The sequence below is a fragment of the Nicotiana sylvestris genome, chromosome 3 (assembly GCF_000393655.2).
Source record: "Nicotiana sylvestris chromosome 3, ASM39365v2, whole genome shotgun sequence".
In the NCBI taxonomy this organism is placed as follows: domain Eukaryota; kingdom Viridiplantae; phylum Streptophyta; class Magnoliopsida; order Solanales; family Solanaceae; genus Nicotiana; species Nicotiana sylvestris.
In genome coordinates this window covers 82,101,810-82,118,717 of record NC_091059.1, presented here as the reverse complement: position 1 = coordinate 82,118,717, position 16,908 = coordinate 82,101,810, and the positions used below count along the sequence as shown (strand labels likewise).

Genomic DNA, 16,908 nt, shown 5'->3' with positions numbered 1-16,908 from the left:
CTCGAGGAACTTCGTTATTTTGCTGCCGATAAATTGTTTTCCGTTGTCGCATACTATCTTGGTAGGTATCCCGAATCGGCATATGATGTGATCCCAGATGAAGTCTATAACTTCTTTTTCTCTGACTTTCACGAAAGCCTGTGCTTCAACCCACTTAGAGAAATAGTCAGTCATAAATAAAATAAATTTAGCTTTACCTAGGGCTTATGGTAGAGAGCTGACTATATCCATTCTCTATTTCATGAACGGCCATGGGGATAGGACTGAATGAAGTTGCTCCCCGGGATGGTGGATCATCAGGGCATGTCTTTGGCATTTGTCACATTTTCGAATGAAGTCCTTAGTATCTTTTCCATATAGTCCCAATAGTACCCTACTTTGATGATTTTGTGAACCAGTGATTTGGCATCAGAATGATTCCCGCAAGTACCTTTGTGAATTTCTCGTAGGACGTTGTCGGTGTCACCCGGACCTAAACATATTTCCAACGGCCCATCAAACATCCTTCTGTACAATACTCCATCTTCGGCCAATGGGAATAGTGCAACTTTCGTTAGCAGGGTCCTCGATTTCTTAGGGTCTGACAGAAGCTTACCATTCTTTAGATAATCGATATATTTGTTCCTCCAATCCCACGTTAGGCTTGTGTATTTTATTTTGGCATGTCCTTCTTCGTCTACCGACTTTGAAAGTTGTACGACGGTCCCCGAGGTAATTTCATTGTCTTCGACTGATGGCCCCAAATTTGCAAGGGCATTAGCCTGATTGTTCTGCCCTCGAGGTACATGTTCTAGGGTCCATTCTTTGAATCGGTGTAGGGTTACCTGCAGTTTGTCCAAGTACCTCTGCAGTCGATCTTCTAGGACCTTAAAGGTCTTGTTCACTTGGTTACCGAAGAGTAGGGAATCACACTTGGCCTCGATGACCTCAGCTCCAAAACTTTTAGCCAGCTCGAGACCTGCAATCATGGCCTCACACTCGGCCTTATTGTTAGTCAACTTAGGCATTTTGATAGATTGTCTAATTTTATTGCATATGGGTGGCTTCAAAATGATGCCTATACCGAACCTCTTCACATTTGAAGCTCTATCTATGAAAAGGGTCCACACCCTCGCAGATGTTCCCAATTTTAGCAATAGTTCCTTTTCGACCTCGGGTACAAGGGCATGCGTGATGTCGGCCATGAAGTCTGATAAGATTTGAGACTTGATGGCCGTTCGGGTTGATACTCCATATCATATTCACTGATTTCGATGGCCTATTTGGCCAGTCGGCCCGAGAGTTTGAGCTTGTGAAAAATGTTACAATTTTAATTTCCTACAGGCGCTTATTAGAGCAAGCGCTAATTTTTCTAAGTGTGGGTATCGGGTCTCAGATTCACCTAAAGTTCGGCTAACGTAGTAAGCAGGAAATTGCATACATTGCTCTTCTCGAACAAGGACCCCACTTACCGCAACTTTTGAGACTGCCAAATATCAGTAGAGTTGCTCGTCCACTTTCCGATTGTGAAGTAATGGTGCAATGACTTGGCCGATCGTTTCATGAGTTACGACTCTATTTTCACCGTTTCTACTTTCTTTTGTGTTCTTCGGCTGTGTTTTACCATATTATGTTGGCTGATTTGGGTCCGGAGTGGTCTTGGAGTGGAATGAGGCATTTAGCCTACTATTTAGACGGTCTCAAAATGGAATTCCGAGAGTTGGAGTAGCTTCGTAGGGTCATTTGTGTCTTGTGTGCAAAATTTGAGAATATTCGGACAAGGTTTGATTGGTTCGGAGTCATTTGTGGAATTTATGAGTTTGGACTTCTTACGCTTGAATCCGAGATTTGATTCGATGTTTGGTGTTGTTTTGAGTGATTTGTAGATTCAACTAAGTTTGAATGATGTTATGGGATGTGTTGGTATGTTTGATTGGGGTCACGAGGGCCTCGGGTGTGTTCGAGTAGTTATCAGATGGGTATAGCTGTTGGAAACAGCTGCAGGTGTTACTGGTGTTCAGAGGTTGGTCTCTGAAGTTGGGAGCACGGACCGCGGTGGAATCTCGCGGTCAGTGGAGGAAGTTCGCGGGGGCGGCAGAATTACCGTGCTCAGCGGCGAAGACTGGCAAGGCCAACGGAAGAAGGGATGCGACCGTAGGAACTGGAGGCGTTCACGGCTGCGATGAAAATTCCGCGGACAGCAGAGCTGTAAGCACGGCGGTGGTTTTTGGCAATCAGCGGGATTTGAATCCGAGGGTTGCACTATAAATATGAGTGTCTGAGTTTATTTTCATATTTTGACCTAGAGAGCTCGGGCTTTGGCTATTTTTTGAAGGTTTTTCAAGAAATTCATTGGGGTAAGTGATTCTAACTCGGTTTAGGCTAAAATACATGAATATATCATGGAAACCATCATTTTATTAGAGATTTGAGATGAAAATTAGGGAAAAACTTGTGGAACTTCATAAAATAAACTTTTGAGATTTGGAAGCCGATTCGAAGTCGAAATTGAGGGAAACTAGTATGGGTAGGCTCGAAATTGAATGGGTTGACTGATTTTATAACTTTGGTCGGATTTTGAGATGTGGGCCCGGGGCTCGTGTTTTGAGTTGACTTTTTGTCTTTTGGTCTTAAGCTTAGCATATCTTATGGGATTGATTCCTTTAGCTTGTGTTGATTGTATCGAATTGTTTATGGATAGATTCAGAGCGTTCGGAGGTCGATTTGAGGGGAAAAGGCATCGTGGAGTAGGATTTTGGCTTGGTTGAGGTAAGTAACGCTTCAAAACTTGATTTTGAGGGTTCAAAACCCCAAACTATGTGCTATATGATGGTATTGAGGTGACGCACATGCCAAGCGATGGGCGTGCGGGCGTGCACCGTGAGAATTGTGACCTGTATCATTCCATGGCACCGTTTAGTAATTCTATCTTGTTGATATTTGTGTTTTTTCATGTGTTGAAGTAAATGGACTGTAAATCATGCTAGTTATCATGCTATGGCTTTATGCCGATATCGTTGGGACCCCTAGTGGTCATTTCTTGCTGTCATCTCACTAATTTAATCGATATTCTGTACCCAGTCATGTTCATGCATTTCATACCACATCTCAGTCTCAATTGTTATTTATTTTCATATCATATCATTGTTTTGGGCTAGTTTTCATGGCATTGTGAGCCCGTAAGAGAGATTGGAGAGTGATGATTGAGTGAGGCCAAGAGTCTGATTATGAGTGACAGTTATGGGTCGGGCTGCACGCCGCAGCGGATTATTGATTATGCCTTCGTTGTCTTGTCATAGCGCTTGGGACGTAGGAGCCCCTTCAGAGTTTTCACCCACAGTGGGCGCAGTTGATTATATTTAGGGATGGATCTTCCCTTGGTATGGAGATGGATCTTCTCCATGAGGCTGGATTCACATATTCCTCGGTACTAGAGATTGATGGTTTGTGATGTGTATATATTCCGGGATAGATCTTCTTGGGCCTTGTGAGCTATATACAGTATCGAGTGGTTGTGACATTGTTATTATTATTATCTGGAGAAGGATATTCTCCATATGCTGGATTGGCCTTCCTCAGTACTGAGTGACTGCTATCAGAGATGTATATATTCCGAGATGGATCTTCCCTGGGCCGTGTGAGCCATATACATTACTAAGTGGACGAACATCTGAGATTGTGGGCACATGAGGAACCCATCATGGTGCATTTCATACAGTATGCGCATTGGCATGTAGATGTAGTAGAGTTACCATTCTTTACCTTGTTCATACCTGCTCTATTTTTACTGTTCAAGCTATTTACTTAACTGAATACATGCCTACGTTACTATACGTTATTTATGTTATCTTTGATGAGGTTGAGTTCGTCACTACCTTTAAGTGCAGTTTGGACTTTTTACGTACTGAGTTGGTGTACTTACGATACCCCATACATGTTGTGTGCAGATCCAGGTACCTTTGGCCCTAGTAGTAGTCGTTGATTGAGGTTGTAAGTAGTGGAGCTTGTCGAGGTATCTGCATGGAGTTCGCATGCCTTGGATCTCCTTCTCATTTTTCAGATGTATTACAGTTGCCTCTGTAGACACTTTAATAGACTATGTATTAACCCTAGACGTACATGTACTTTATGACACCCTAGTGTTTGGATGGCTGTATCGTAATATGAATCTTTCTTTTATGTCTTAAGCAATTTAACTTAAATGATAAATGCACTTTCCGCAAATGTTCCAAATTTTAGGATTGTGGCTTGGATTATGTTAAATTGAGGCTGGCCTAGTCCCATGATATGAGCCATCCCGACGGGCTAAATTTGGGTCATGACAAGTTGGTATCAAAGCCTTAGTTAAATAGGTCTCACGAGTCATGGGCGGGTTTAGTAGAGTCTTGTGGATCGGTACAAAGACGTCTATACTTATCTTCGAGAGGTTGCAGAACCTTTAGGAAAACTTCACATTCTTGAATTCTTTTTGTGCGAATCTGTTGATTTTGGAACTGAACTTCTATTATTCTATTCTCTCACATATGGTGAGGACACGTACTACCGGTCAGGATGGACAGCCACCAGTACCACTAGTTGGGGCCGTGAGAGGCCGAGATCGCGGTAGAGGCAGTGGCAGAGGTAGAGGTGCAGCTCGCACTGCAGCTAGGGCAGCACCAGAAGATCCACCAGCTGCCCCATTCAGGATCAGGTTCCGGGTGTAGATGCCCCAGAGGGACCATCTCAGGCACCAGCTATGCTTATGGTTATTCCAGCTCTTCAGGAGACCTTAGCTCAAATTCTAACCGCGTGCACCAGTCTTGCTCAGGCGGTCGCTGTTTATACTACAGTAGCTACTTCCCATGCTAGGGGAGGTACTTAGACTCCCGCTGCCCGCACACCCGAGCAGGTTATTCAGGGACAGCAAATATCAGGAGCACCATCTGCCCAACCGATTGCACCTGCTCAAGACTATGTGGTTCCAGTCATGCCTGATGATGAGCAGCATCGATTGGAGCAATTTTGTAGTCTTCAACCTCTGACTTTCAGTGGTACATAGGGTGAGAATGCCTAGGGTTTTCGGGACAAGTGCTAGAGGATTCTTCATACAGCGGGTATTCTAGTGACCAGTGGGGTCGTGTTCACTACATTTCTATTCTCTGGAGCTGCATTTACTTGGTGGGAGGCATATGACAGGCTTAGGTCTGTTGGTGCAGCACTCCTTACCTGGCATCAGTTCTCTATTCTCTTCCTAGAGAAGTATGTACCGCAGTCCCGCAGAGAGGAGCTGTATAGGCAGTTCGAGCAGTTGCATCAGGAGGGTATGACTGTGACGTAGTATGAGATAAGATTCTCCAAGTTGTCCGGTCATGCTATCTGGCTGGTTCCCATGGATAGGAAGAGTATCAGGAGGTTCGTTGATGGCCTCACTTATCAGCTATAGATTTTTCTGACCAGAGATAGAGTATCTAGCGCTTTGTTTGAAGAGGTGGTTGACATTGCCAAGGAGATAGAGTCAGTTCATCGCTAGGAGCAAGTTGAGAGGGAGGCTAAGAGGCCTCAGGGATCTGGTAGCTTTGGTGGTGTGCCTTCTGGAGTACAGTTCCAGCACAGCATAGGCCGTCTATTAAGACATGCTCAGTCAACTCGTTCAGGTCACCGTGGTGGATCATCTGGCTAGAATCCTCAAAGTTCACATCAGGGTCACTCATTTCTCAGTGCCCTTCCAGCTGACAATTCGACTGATGCACCATCAGTTCAAGGCTCATCTATGCCTGGTTCTTCTAGTGGATATCACGATGCTCGGGGCTCCCTTAAGTACCCATTGCCATTTGCTGGGAGAGATTTCTTTGAGTGTGGAGACTTGGGTCATATCAAGAGGTTCTATCCCTGCCTTTTGGGAGGTTCATCCCAACAGAGGAGTCAGCCTTCGATTTCAGCACCAGTTACCCCCCCCCCACCCGCCCAGTTAGCTCGGGGTGGAGGTCAGTCAGCTAGGGGACGCCCTAGAGGGGAAGGCCGATTAGGAGGCAGTTAGGCCCATTTCAATGCACTCCCTGCCAAACCTGATGTTATTGCTTCAAATGTTGTGATCACCGGTATTATCTTAGTTTGCTATACGGGTGCCTCTATACTATTTGATCCTCATTCCACTTTTACATATGTTTCATCATATTTTATGCATTATCCTGATACGCTCCACGAGTCTCTTATTTCATCTATTCGTGTATCCACTTCTACGGGCGATACTATTGTAGTGGACCGTGTATATCGATCTTGTGTGGTGACTATTGGGAATTTGGAGACCCGAGTAGACCTTTTGTTTCTTAATATAGTGGACTTTGATGTGATATTGGGTATGGATTGGTTATCTCCATGTCTCGGTATCTTGTTGAAGAGGAAAAAGAGGTTTGTATGGGGTCAATTGAGGATCAGGTGGGGAACTTGTGTAAGGATAATGCACAGGAGTTGGAGGGGAGGCGGATGAATATGGGTGCTTGGAAGAGTGGTGGGGATTCTAGGACTATGTGGACGGCGATGATGAACTCTATAAGGAAGCAGCAAGAGAGGTGTTAGGAGTTTCGAAAGGTTACTCTGGCAGGCACCGAGGCGACTAGTGGTGGAATGATGTGCTCCAAGGTAAAGTGGAAGCCAAGAAAGCGGCTTACATTAAGTTAGTAGAGAGCACCGACGAGGATCAAAGGAGAGCAAACAGAGAAAGATATAAGGAGGCTAGGATTGAGGCAAAATTAGCAGTCATAGAGGCTAATACTGCTGCTTTTGGTCGACTTTATAAGGAACTTGGGGGAATAGGTAGGACAAGAAGTTATTTCAAATGGCCAAAGCGAGAGAAGAAGGCTCGCGACCTGGATCAAGTGAGGTGCATCAAAGATGAGGACGATTGAGTATTGATGGAAGAGGCCCAAATTAGGCAAAGATGGAAATCATACTTTCATAAACATCTGAATGAAAAGGGGGATGGAAACATCATGTTAGGGAAATTGGGGCACTCCGAGAGTTACCGAGACTTTAGGTATTGTAGGAGCATTAAGGTTAAGGAGGTCGTGGGTACGATCGGTAAGGTGAGTCAGGGCAAAGAGACCGGACCAGATGAGATTCCAGTAGAGTTTTGGAGATATACGGGTAGAGTAGGCTTGAAGTGGCTGACTAGGTTGTTTCATGTTATCTTCAGGACAAAGAGGATGATTGATGAGTGGCAGTGGAGTACAATGGGTTCGGTGTACAGAACAAAGGGGATATCTGAAATTGTAACAACTATAGGGGTATCAAGTTACTACATCAGACCATGAAAGTTTGGGAGAGGGTAGTGGAAGGGAGGATAAGAAGGGCGATGTCTATAGCATAAAACTAGTTCAGGTTCATGAGGGGTCATTCTACCATGGAAGCTATCCACCTTATAAGGAGGTTGGTGTTTATTGACCTAGAGAAGGCATATGACAAGGTCCCTAGGGTTGGGAAGGGTTGTCTTTCTTATTTGGCCTTTGTGAGGGATGTCACTGTAGAGACTGCTAGTATTGATTTGGTTTTGGTGGTGAGAGATTTTTTGGATGTTTTTGCTATAGACCTGCCATGCATGCCGCTGGACAGGGATATCGACTTCGATATTGATTTGGTGTTGGGAACTCAGCCCATCTCTATTCCACCATATCTTATGGCACCGGCGATATTGAAAGAGTTAAAGGAGCAGCTTCAAGAACTCCTTGATAAGGGGTTTATTTGGCCTAGTGTGTCACTATGGGTTGCGCCTGTCCTATTTATGAAGAAGAAGGATGTGCATTGATTATAGGCAGTTGAACAAAGTAACAACCAAGAATAAATATCCCTTGCTTATCTTGATGATTTATTTGACTAGCTTCAGGGAGCGAGAGTGTTCTCAAAGATTGACCTTCAGTCAGGATACCACCAGTTGATGATCAGGGACTTGGACATTCTTAAGACAACTTTAGGACCTGATATGGTCATTATGAGTTACTTGTGATGTCTTTTGGGCTGACCAATGCCCCTGCAACGTTCATACATTTGATGAACATCTTATTTTAGCCTTATCTCAACTCATTTGTTATTATTTTCGTTGATGATATTCTTGTATAATCGTGTAGTCAGGAGGAGAACACTGAGTATTTGAGAGTTGTGTTGCAACGGTTGAGGGAGGAGAAGCTTAATGTGAACTTCTCTAAGTGTGAATTTCGGCTCAGTTCAGTGGCATTCTTGGTGCACATGGTGTCTATTGAGGGTATTCAGGTTGATCCGAAGAAGATAGAGGTGGTCCAGAGTTGGCCCAGACTATCCTCATCCACAGAGATTTGTAGTTGTCTTGATTTGCGGGTAATTACCGTAGGTTCGTTCAGGGATTTTCATCTATTGCATCGCCCTTGACCTATTTGACCCAAAAGGGTGCTCCTTTCAGGTGGTTGGATGAGTGTAAGGCAAGCTTTCAAATGCTTAAGACAGTTTTGACCATAGCTCCAGTGTTAGTTCTGCCGTTAGCTTCAGGTTCTTATGCAGTGTATTGTGATGCTTCTCGATTTGGCATTGGGTGTGTGTTTATGTAGGACGGTAGAGTGATCGCTTATGCTTCTCGTTAGTTAAATCCCCATGAGAAGAACTACCATGTCCATGATTTGGAGTTGGCTGCCATTGTTTATGCATTGAAGATTTGGAGGCATTATCTCTATGGTGTATCCTATGAGGTGTTTACTAATCATCGTAGCCTCCAACACTTGTTTAAATAGAAGGATCTCAATTTGAGGCAGCGAAGATGGTTGGAGCTGCTAAAGGACTATGATATTACTATTTTGTACCATCCGGGGAAAGCCAATGTGGTGGACTATGCCTTGAATGGGAAGGCAGTGAGTATGGGCAGTCTTGCATTTATTTCTGTTGGGGAGAGACCTCTGGTTGATGTTCAGGTTTTGGCCAATCGGTTGGTGAGGTTAGATATTTCGGAGCCTAGTCGGATCCTAGCTTGTGTGGTTTCTCGGTCTTCATTATTTGATCGTATTAGAGATCGCCAGTATGATAATCCTCATTTGTTAGTACTCAAGGACAAGGTTATGCATGATGATGCCAGAGATGTGACTACTGGTGTGTATACCTTGAAAATGATAATTACAATTATATTTGATTTTGTGATTCTAAAAATACGTAATTTATTTTTATGCTAGTTGTTAGGCAGTAGATGCTAAGTGCGAGACTAGAAAATAAGATAAGAGCTTGAAGGCTATATGTTAAGAAAACCGAGTGGCTGAGAATCAGGGCCTCGAGCCAGCCTATATGGGGCTTCGAGGTCGAGCTAAGCGTTAGGCTGTGAATGGCCCATGAAGGACTAACAATTCTAAGAGCTTTGAGAAGAACTCTTTATGATCAACAATGAGTAGTAAATGAAGAACAATTAATGAAACACAATAAATGTAAGAAATAAATGTAAGTAATGGAATCAAGGGAGAATGTGATTAAGTTAGAGAGTAGAGAATGTTCTTGTATATTGAATATTGTAATCTCTCTAAGAAATAACAAGGGTCCCCTTTATATAGGTGGGGAATCTCAATATAGTACATACACACTCATTACAAAGAAATATTGTCGGTACAACTACTTAGCAGCCTGATACAGACTAGTACTATTCCTGTAGGTTTTGTCAGCTCTAACCACATGCCTAGGGAACTTCCCGCTCATCCATGATAACCATCGATTTGTGCTGCCCCAAGGTCAGACATAAAGAACCCTCGAGGTCGAACCTCGCACTTTCCCCCGGGCCTTCAATGTTAAGCTACGGAAAGACACAATGATCGTAAAATCGGGCTCTCCAATTTTACCTGTATACAGATAGTCACCGCGTTTCTTAGAGTAAAACGATAAGAAACGATCTCAAATTCTTGCCCCTTCGATAGTTTCATTACGACGTTAGTCACGCCCTACCAAACGATTGATGTGGCAAAATGAGGTGCCTAAAGGTTGCATCCATACAGCCCTTAAAAGCCTTTGAATTAATTACAACGGTTGATTATCCTATGGTCCGCTCCAACGTGCACGTTCGACCTTTATAAATACTTCTTCTTTTGCTCCTTATTTCCCACTGCATCATCAAGCCCTCAAAAGAGTTCTTCTTACCTTTCTCTTGTATTTTTTTTTGAAACTCAATTTTCATTTCTCCTCTAAAATCAAGAATGGCAAAAACTTCCACCTCTGTCCTTCAAGAAGATGTGCCTTCCTTTTCCTCGCGCTCGTCTAAGGGAAAAGCAACAATGCCCCCTCGCGTCAGGGAGTGCATTTTAGGAGCCTTTGAAACGACCTCAAATTTAAATATAGAAAAACCTTCTTCGAAGCTGGGATGATGCGAACCTATATCCCAATATGTTAGTTCAATAGCAGACGTTGAAAGGGTAAAGACCGACAGCCGCTGGGGGATGTAGTTCTTGTGGAGATTCCTTCTCGGGAGGAGGACATAACGACATACAAGGCCGACTTCCTCAGTGTGTATACTTATCTATTCACCCTTGGCCCAGTGGAGACATCCTCGCCTTTAATAGACCTCGTGGTCCTCGACTTCTTCCAACGATATCGAGTGATTCTCGGCCAAATTCATCCTTTGTTCTGGCGCTTCGTTTACATGACCAGATATTATGCGAACATGATTAAGGGGATGCCCTTCACTCTGGACCACCTGATAAGAATGTATAGTCCCTGACTCTTCCGTGGGGGCCTGATTAAGCTCCACTGTCAGGCCTCGAGAGACCTTTTACTTGTACCTATGAGGTTAGCAATGGAGGGTGGATAAGCCGGTTTGTCCGAGTTAGGACTTCAGACCTGATTCCAGTGGAGAGGATACATTCCCTGAAAGGTGGAACATGAAACTTAAGTAGATATGCTAACTAAATGTTCTCTTGTTTCTTTTTGGGTACATCTACCTACGAACTGACTTCTTCCGTTGATGCAGCCATCGCAGTGTACCATAATGATGTTAAGGACCTCTCGGGCTGGGTCAAGCAGCTGGATTTGATTTTCCTATACGTTGAGCGTATGTGGCGCGATCTGTCCTAGGCTTTATGGGAGGCCAAGGACCACGGTTAGCCTTTACTTCTACTGTGATTGTATCTCATAAAATAACTATTGCTGATAGCATCCTCACTCCTCGTGTTTACATTTTGCATTTGCGCAGATATGGGGGAGGTCCCCTTGATGAGGGAAGCACTGCTTGATGAAGCGGATACCCCAAAACCCGACAAAGAGAAGAAAATACGAGGGAGGTCGTCGACTCATTCTCCGAAATCCAAGAAAGCCAAAGTGGAATAACCTAAGGCTAATTCAACAACCTTAACTCCAGAAGTGCCGGAGAGTCCCCGAGCTAAAGGCGAAAGGAATGATGATTCCTCGAAAGCACCCGCGAGGGGAGGGGGGGAGAGAAGACCTGACTATCCCACATGCTATAGAGTCAATAGCTTCTAAAGCGGAACTTGATTATGTTGTTGTCCTACCTCGGACTAAATAGGCCTTCGAGGGTGCGTTGGGTGATATCCTCGAGTTAATTGACGGCCAACACATTCCTCGGGCTAAGGTGCTTTCATTAGGCGGTCTGGGGGAGCCTAGTTCTGAAGCTCTCCAGAAATAGGAGACGACCCCGATTGATCTAGTCGTGGTTGTTGAAGTGAGAGAATCCCCTTTGGGATCGACTTTTTCTCCGAGGGAGGTGCAGGATGCCAAAAATAAAGAGTCTTCCAATGTGGGGGTGTCAGTCGGAGATACCAATATGTTTGAGAGGCTTTTCACTGCGCCTAAGGAAAATCCTGAGCTTGACACCTCGTTTATTTTCAGTGAGATCGACATGCTATATGAGCAGGTATTCTTTTCGTAGATTCTGCTTGGTGTCCCAATTTTTGTCTTGATAACCTTGTTTCATTCATGGTTCTAGGCCAAGGTGCTTTACAATCAGACCTTCACCAAGTTTCAAACCGAGCTGACTCGTTACAAGGGTGAGCATAAGAAGCTAACCTTGGAAGCTGATGAGCTCAGAGCTCTTTCTACCAAGAGGGAGGAGGAACTCTGTGGCCTTCAGCATTGTTTGGAGGCGGAATCCCTAGAAAGGACTCATCTCACTGAGCAGGTTATATAGTTCTTGCTTTCTTTTTGTCTACATGTTTATCCGACTTTAGTGTTTTAACACCTTTGGGTCGATCTTTGCAGCTTGAGAAGAAAGATGTCCTAATGAAGGAGGAAATCCGATCTAGAGACTCTGAAATTCTCGAACTCAAGCAGTATGTGAGTGAGATAGTCTCTAAGAGAGATACCCTCAAGGGGGAGGTGTTCTCAGTCGGGCATCAACTTGATGACGCGAGGACGGAGAGTAATGAGTATAAGGGTCTTCATACTGAGTTGGTTACTGTGCTATCCGAGGTTAGGGTTGAAGCCGAGGCGTTCGTGTCTTCGTATACAGAGGATGCTGCTACTGCAAATGGTCTGGCCAGGAAGGTGTCCGAGAAGGCTGACCTGTGGAGCATACCCGTTTAGAATCTCAAAGACGGGCTCTCAAGGATATATATGCGAGGGGCATCGATTTTTCTAGAGAGATCAAGAGGGTAAAGACCCTAGAAGAGGAGGTCACGACCCTGCTTTCTTCTGAAGATGAGTCGAGCAGTGGCATAGAGATGATAAAGATGGAGGCAAAATCACCGAAGGGGGAGAGGCCGTTGAAAACCCAAGGGTCATGGTAGGTGCAGTTGAAAGCACAATTTCCGAGGGAGCCGTCGAAGGCATAGCTTCGGTGGTAGATTAGGGTTTTATTGCTTTTTGCCCTTGTAAGGGCTTTAGATATATGCCTCGTAAATGCACCTTTGTGAATCTTTCAACATATATGTAAAGGCTTTTCATTTTTCTTCATTTTTCATCATTTTTCGTTTTTCCTTTGGTTTTTTTGGAATAAACTGTGACGCTTGCTTGACAATTTATCCAAAATTTTGGACCTCGAATTTAAGCCCTTAGGAAATTGCTACCGCTGAGCGGTTTGTAGTGGCCGGGAGTTGATCGTTCGAAGCTTAGTCCCCGAGTCTCGTTTCGATTCGAGTTTATTGACCTTTAAGTAATTGAATTTTAAGCTGGCTCTTAGGATCTTATGTGTTGGGTCGGTATGACCTTTGGTATGGGCTGGCGCTTAGGCTCTTACGGGTTGGGTTGGTACGACCTCTAATATTGGCTGATGCTTAGGCTCTTACACGTTGGGTCGGTACGATCTCTAATATCGGCTGACACTTAGGCTCTTATGCGTTGGGTCAGTAAGACCTCTAATAATGGCTGGCGTCTGGGCCCTTACGCGTTGGGTCGGTACGACCTCGTAATATAGGCTGGCGTCTAGGCTCTTACGCGTTGGATCGGTACAACCTCTTAATATAGGTTTTATTTTTCCCTAGTTAAAGACTTTTTGATGTTTTGTGTTCGCCCGGCTCTTCGATGGCTCGATAAGAACCTCGGTTGTGAGTCGTTATGTAGCAATAAATGAGTACCTCGGGGGGTTTCGCTCGATGGCTAAATTATTTTGAAGCCTATTATTTGGAGCAGATATGATCGAAGCTCTTTTTCTTATGCCGAGGGTAGCTTGATTAACCGGTTCTTTTCGAAGTATTTTCGAAGTAATTTGAAGGCCTATGATTTTATAACGACGGTCGGGCATCCCCTATTACATCACATGTTTTCGTACATGAGAGTACATCGTAAGCCAATTGATGTAAGCTCGGAAATGAGATCATTTTGGAAAGTACATATCGTAAGTTCATCATGTTATATTGGAGGTTACAAATCTTTAAGATCATAAATAACAAGTACCAAAAGGGTTGGATAGCTTAGACGCTAAACGAATTGAAGAAAATAAGTTTAGTCGAAAGTCAACAAGTTTGGAATGTTATAACATATACTTTTAGGGTGAGACTAGGGTGATTAACATGATGAGGAGGTTAAGTTATGAGTTATTTTATTTGTATGATAGTCGTGTGTTATGTTTTTAAGTCAAGCGAGTTGTGGAACAAAAGTTGGCAAAGGTCATCACAAGTTGCATTCATAATGTGCTGAAATTTAGGTCAAATGTAGCTGCACTTTTCACAAAATATACTTTGAATCAAGGTATGATCTACATAAAAAATTGAATATTTGCGAGTCTAGTTTCTAACTCATTAAACCGTTCATCGATACGACATCGGACTAGAGAGATATTAACATTTTCGCAAGACCGCGCAAGCAGCTCCCATGGGACCGACAAAGTCGGTTTAAACTTCAGCTTGTATTTAAGTCATTTATATGTCGTTTTAACACATTTTTCTCATCCACAACAGTTCATAAACCCCTCTAAATGCTCTCCAAGGGTTCCTCCATGATTCTAGGGTGAAAACCTAAGATAACGCTAGAAATCCGTGGTGCTTTCTAGATCGTAATTCTTCATCTTGTGGTTGTTTTGGAGGATTCCTCAAAGGTAAGTAACCTCAGATTTCGTGTTTTTCTTTATTATTAAGCTAATAATAAGTACCTCCTTCATTTATATTAGAGTTTCAAGGTGAAATACAAGTGTTTACACATAACCATAAAAAGAAAAGTTGATTCAAGAAGAGAATACAACTCCTATAGGGTTGTGGTTTGATTGTGGGTTGTTGTGAGCTACACCAGCTGGGGATTTCAAGTTGTATCTACTTCCTAATGTAAGTAAATCATGTTCTTGGTTGTGCTTAAGGTCAATTATGTGTTGGTTGAGTTGTTTGAGTGCAAATCTACAAGATAATAATTGACATGACATAAGGAATCGTTATCTTTTCTATGGGTTGTATTGAGGCTATATATAAGGTTTATTGTGGCTGGAAATTGTTATAAATAGTTTTATTATGTTATGGCTGTTGTTTTTAAGCTTATCTATGTGCTAATTTAGTGGATTGAAGAAGATAGCATGAAAAAAAAGATGTTGACGATAAAGGTTAAGGTGCTAGGTGTGTGGACTATATTTGAAGATTATGCTTATGATGTTTTGGTTTGAAAATAATATGGTAAGCATAAGCATGATTTTATATATGTTGTAGGCAGATTCATGGAAAAGGAATTGTATTCAAACCATATTTTGTTAATCGTAAATCGAGCTTGCCACTCAAAATGGTTGTTGGACAAATCAGAGAGTTTATTGTGAATTATATTGTTGTTGTTTGGGCTATTTGGTGACTTTTGGAAACATATGAGATGTAGTACAAATAAGGGAGGTGTTGTCTGTTTTCTTGTTGAATATTGGTTTCCAAATATGAGAGTCACAATGCTTATATGATGACGACGAAGTTGGTTTACTCATTGTAGACGTCAAAAGATCATATTGAGCTTACTTAAAGATTGGATAGAAGATTTCAAAGGTATGTTAAGGAACTTCCTTTTTTTTTGCATGATCTAAAATGAAATGCACATAAACGATAAGCTATTTCATAACGGATCTACTCCTAGCAACTAAGGATTCCCATGTTGTTCTTTCCTTATAAAGTTATTCTAAGCAAGTATGTATGATCCTTAAATCCTACTGAGGTTCATATTGATGATATGGATGTACATAATGTTAATCGAAGGTGCAACAACCTTACATCACTCTGAAAGGTTTAGAACGTGATTCCATGAGTCCAGCATGCATTATTTATAGTATCTATTTTACTCTACCGAGCCACGCTATAGTCGGCTAGGTACAACACCTATTGTGCAACCATTGATCAGTTAGGTTTACCGAGCTCCACGTGGCTAGGTACGATTCTACCGAGGCTTATGATGGCCGGATACATTTTTACCAAGTCCTCTTTGAGGCCGAGTATGATATGATGATGGTGATGCCCACAGAGGCGTATGTTATTAAAAGTTTATGTATATATGTATTATGCATTTCATGTTAGTATCCCCCAAAGGCACTCAGATGTTACTGGTTGTATCTCATCTATCTCTCTTTACATTACTGTTCTTGTTTATGTTTTCCTGCCTTACATACTCGGTACTTTATTCGTACTGACGTCCCTTTTGCCTAGGGACGCTGCATTTTATGCCCGCAGGTCCCAATTGATAGGTTGATAGTCCTCTAAGTAGGCTATCAGTTCAGCGGATGGTGTTGGTGCACTCCACTTGCTCTAGAGTTACCTGTTTGATCAGTATACTTTGGATATGTATTGATTGGTTTGGCGGGGCCCTGTCCCGACCTTTATGATTTTATGTACTCTTAGAGGCTTGTAGACAGATGTCAGGTGTATGGTTACTTGTATGGCCTTGTCGGTTTACGTTTTGAGTTTACAAATTATCCTCGGGGACTCATCAAGTGATCTAGATTCGATAGGAATGCGGGGCCAACGGGGCCACCTCACTTATCAGAATACAACTTCAACGTTGATGTATCAGACATCATGTTCGCCATCAGTAAAATCAGAGATGCCAGGTGGCCTAGGCCTGTACAATCGGATCCTTTACAAAGGAATCATAACTTAGTGTGCGATATTCACAACACGCACATCCACTGGACCGAGGATTGCCACCAACTCCGAAAGGAGGTAGATCGACTACTCAACAAAGGTCACCTCCGGGAATTCCAGTGACCGAGCCAAAAATCAGTTCCAAGAAAGAGAGGGGGCCAAGAAGAAAGAAACAAATGAGCCACAACATGTCATCCACATAATCTTGGGAGGCGTCGATGCCCCGTAAGAACCCATGATGAGTAGGACAAAAATATCCATCACCATAGAAAAGCGAACTCGGGGGTATATACCCGAGGATGCCCTCACATTCAGCGAAGAGGACACCAAGATCTTGTCTTAACCTTACAATGACGCACTAGTAATCTCTTTCCTTGTAAATTCTGTTCAAATAAAATGTGTACTCGTGGATCCAGGTAGCTCGGCCAATATTATCATGTCGGGGTGATATAGCAGCTCGGACTGCTTGACCAAATCG

General features: G+C 43.1%; 1 protein-coding gene across 1 annotated transcript; it reads right to left on the bottom strand.

Moving 5' to 3' along the window:
* Positions 1-296: 296 nt before the first annotated feature.
* Positions 297-1,007, bottom strand: LOC138887583 (uncharacterized). Its single transcript, XM_070169348.1, has one exon. The coding sequence runs from the start codon at positions 1,005-1,007 to the stop codon at positions 297-299; it is 711 nt and encodes a 236-aa protein (XP_070025449.1).
* Positions 1,008-16,908: the final 15,901 nt, after the last annotated feature.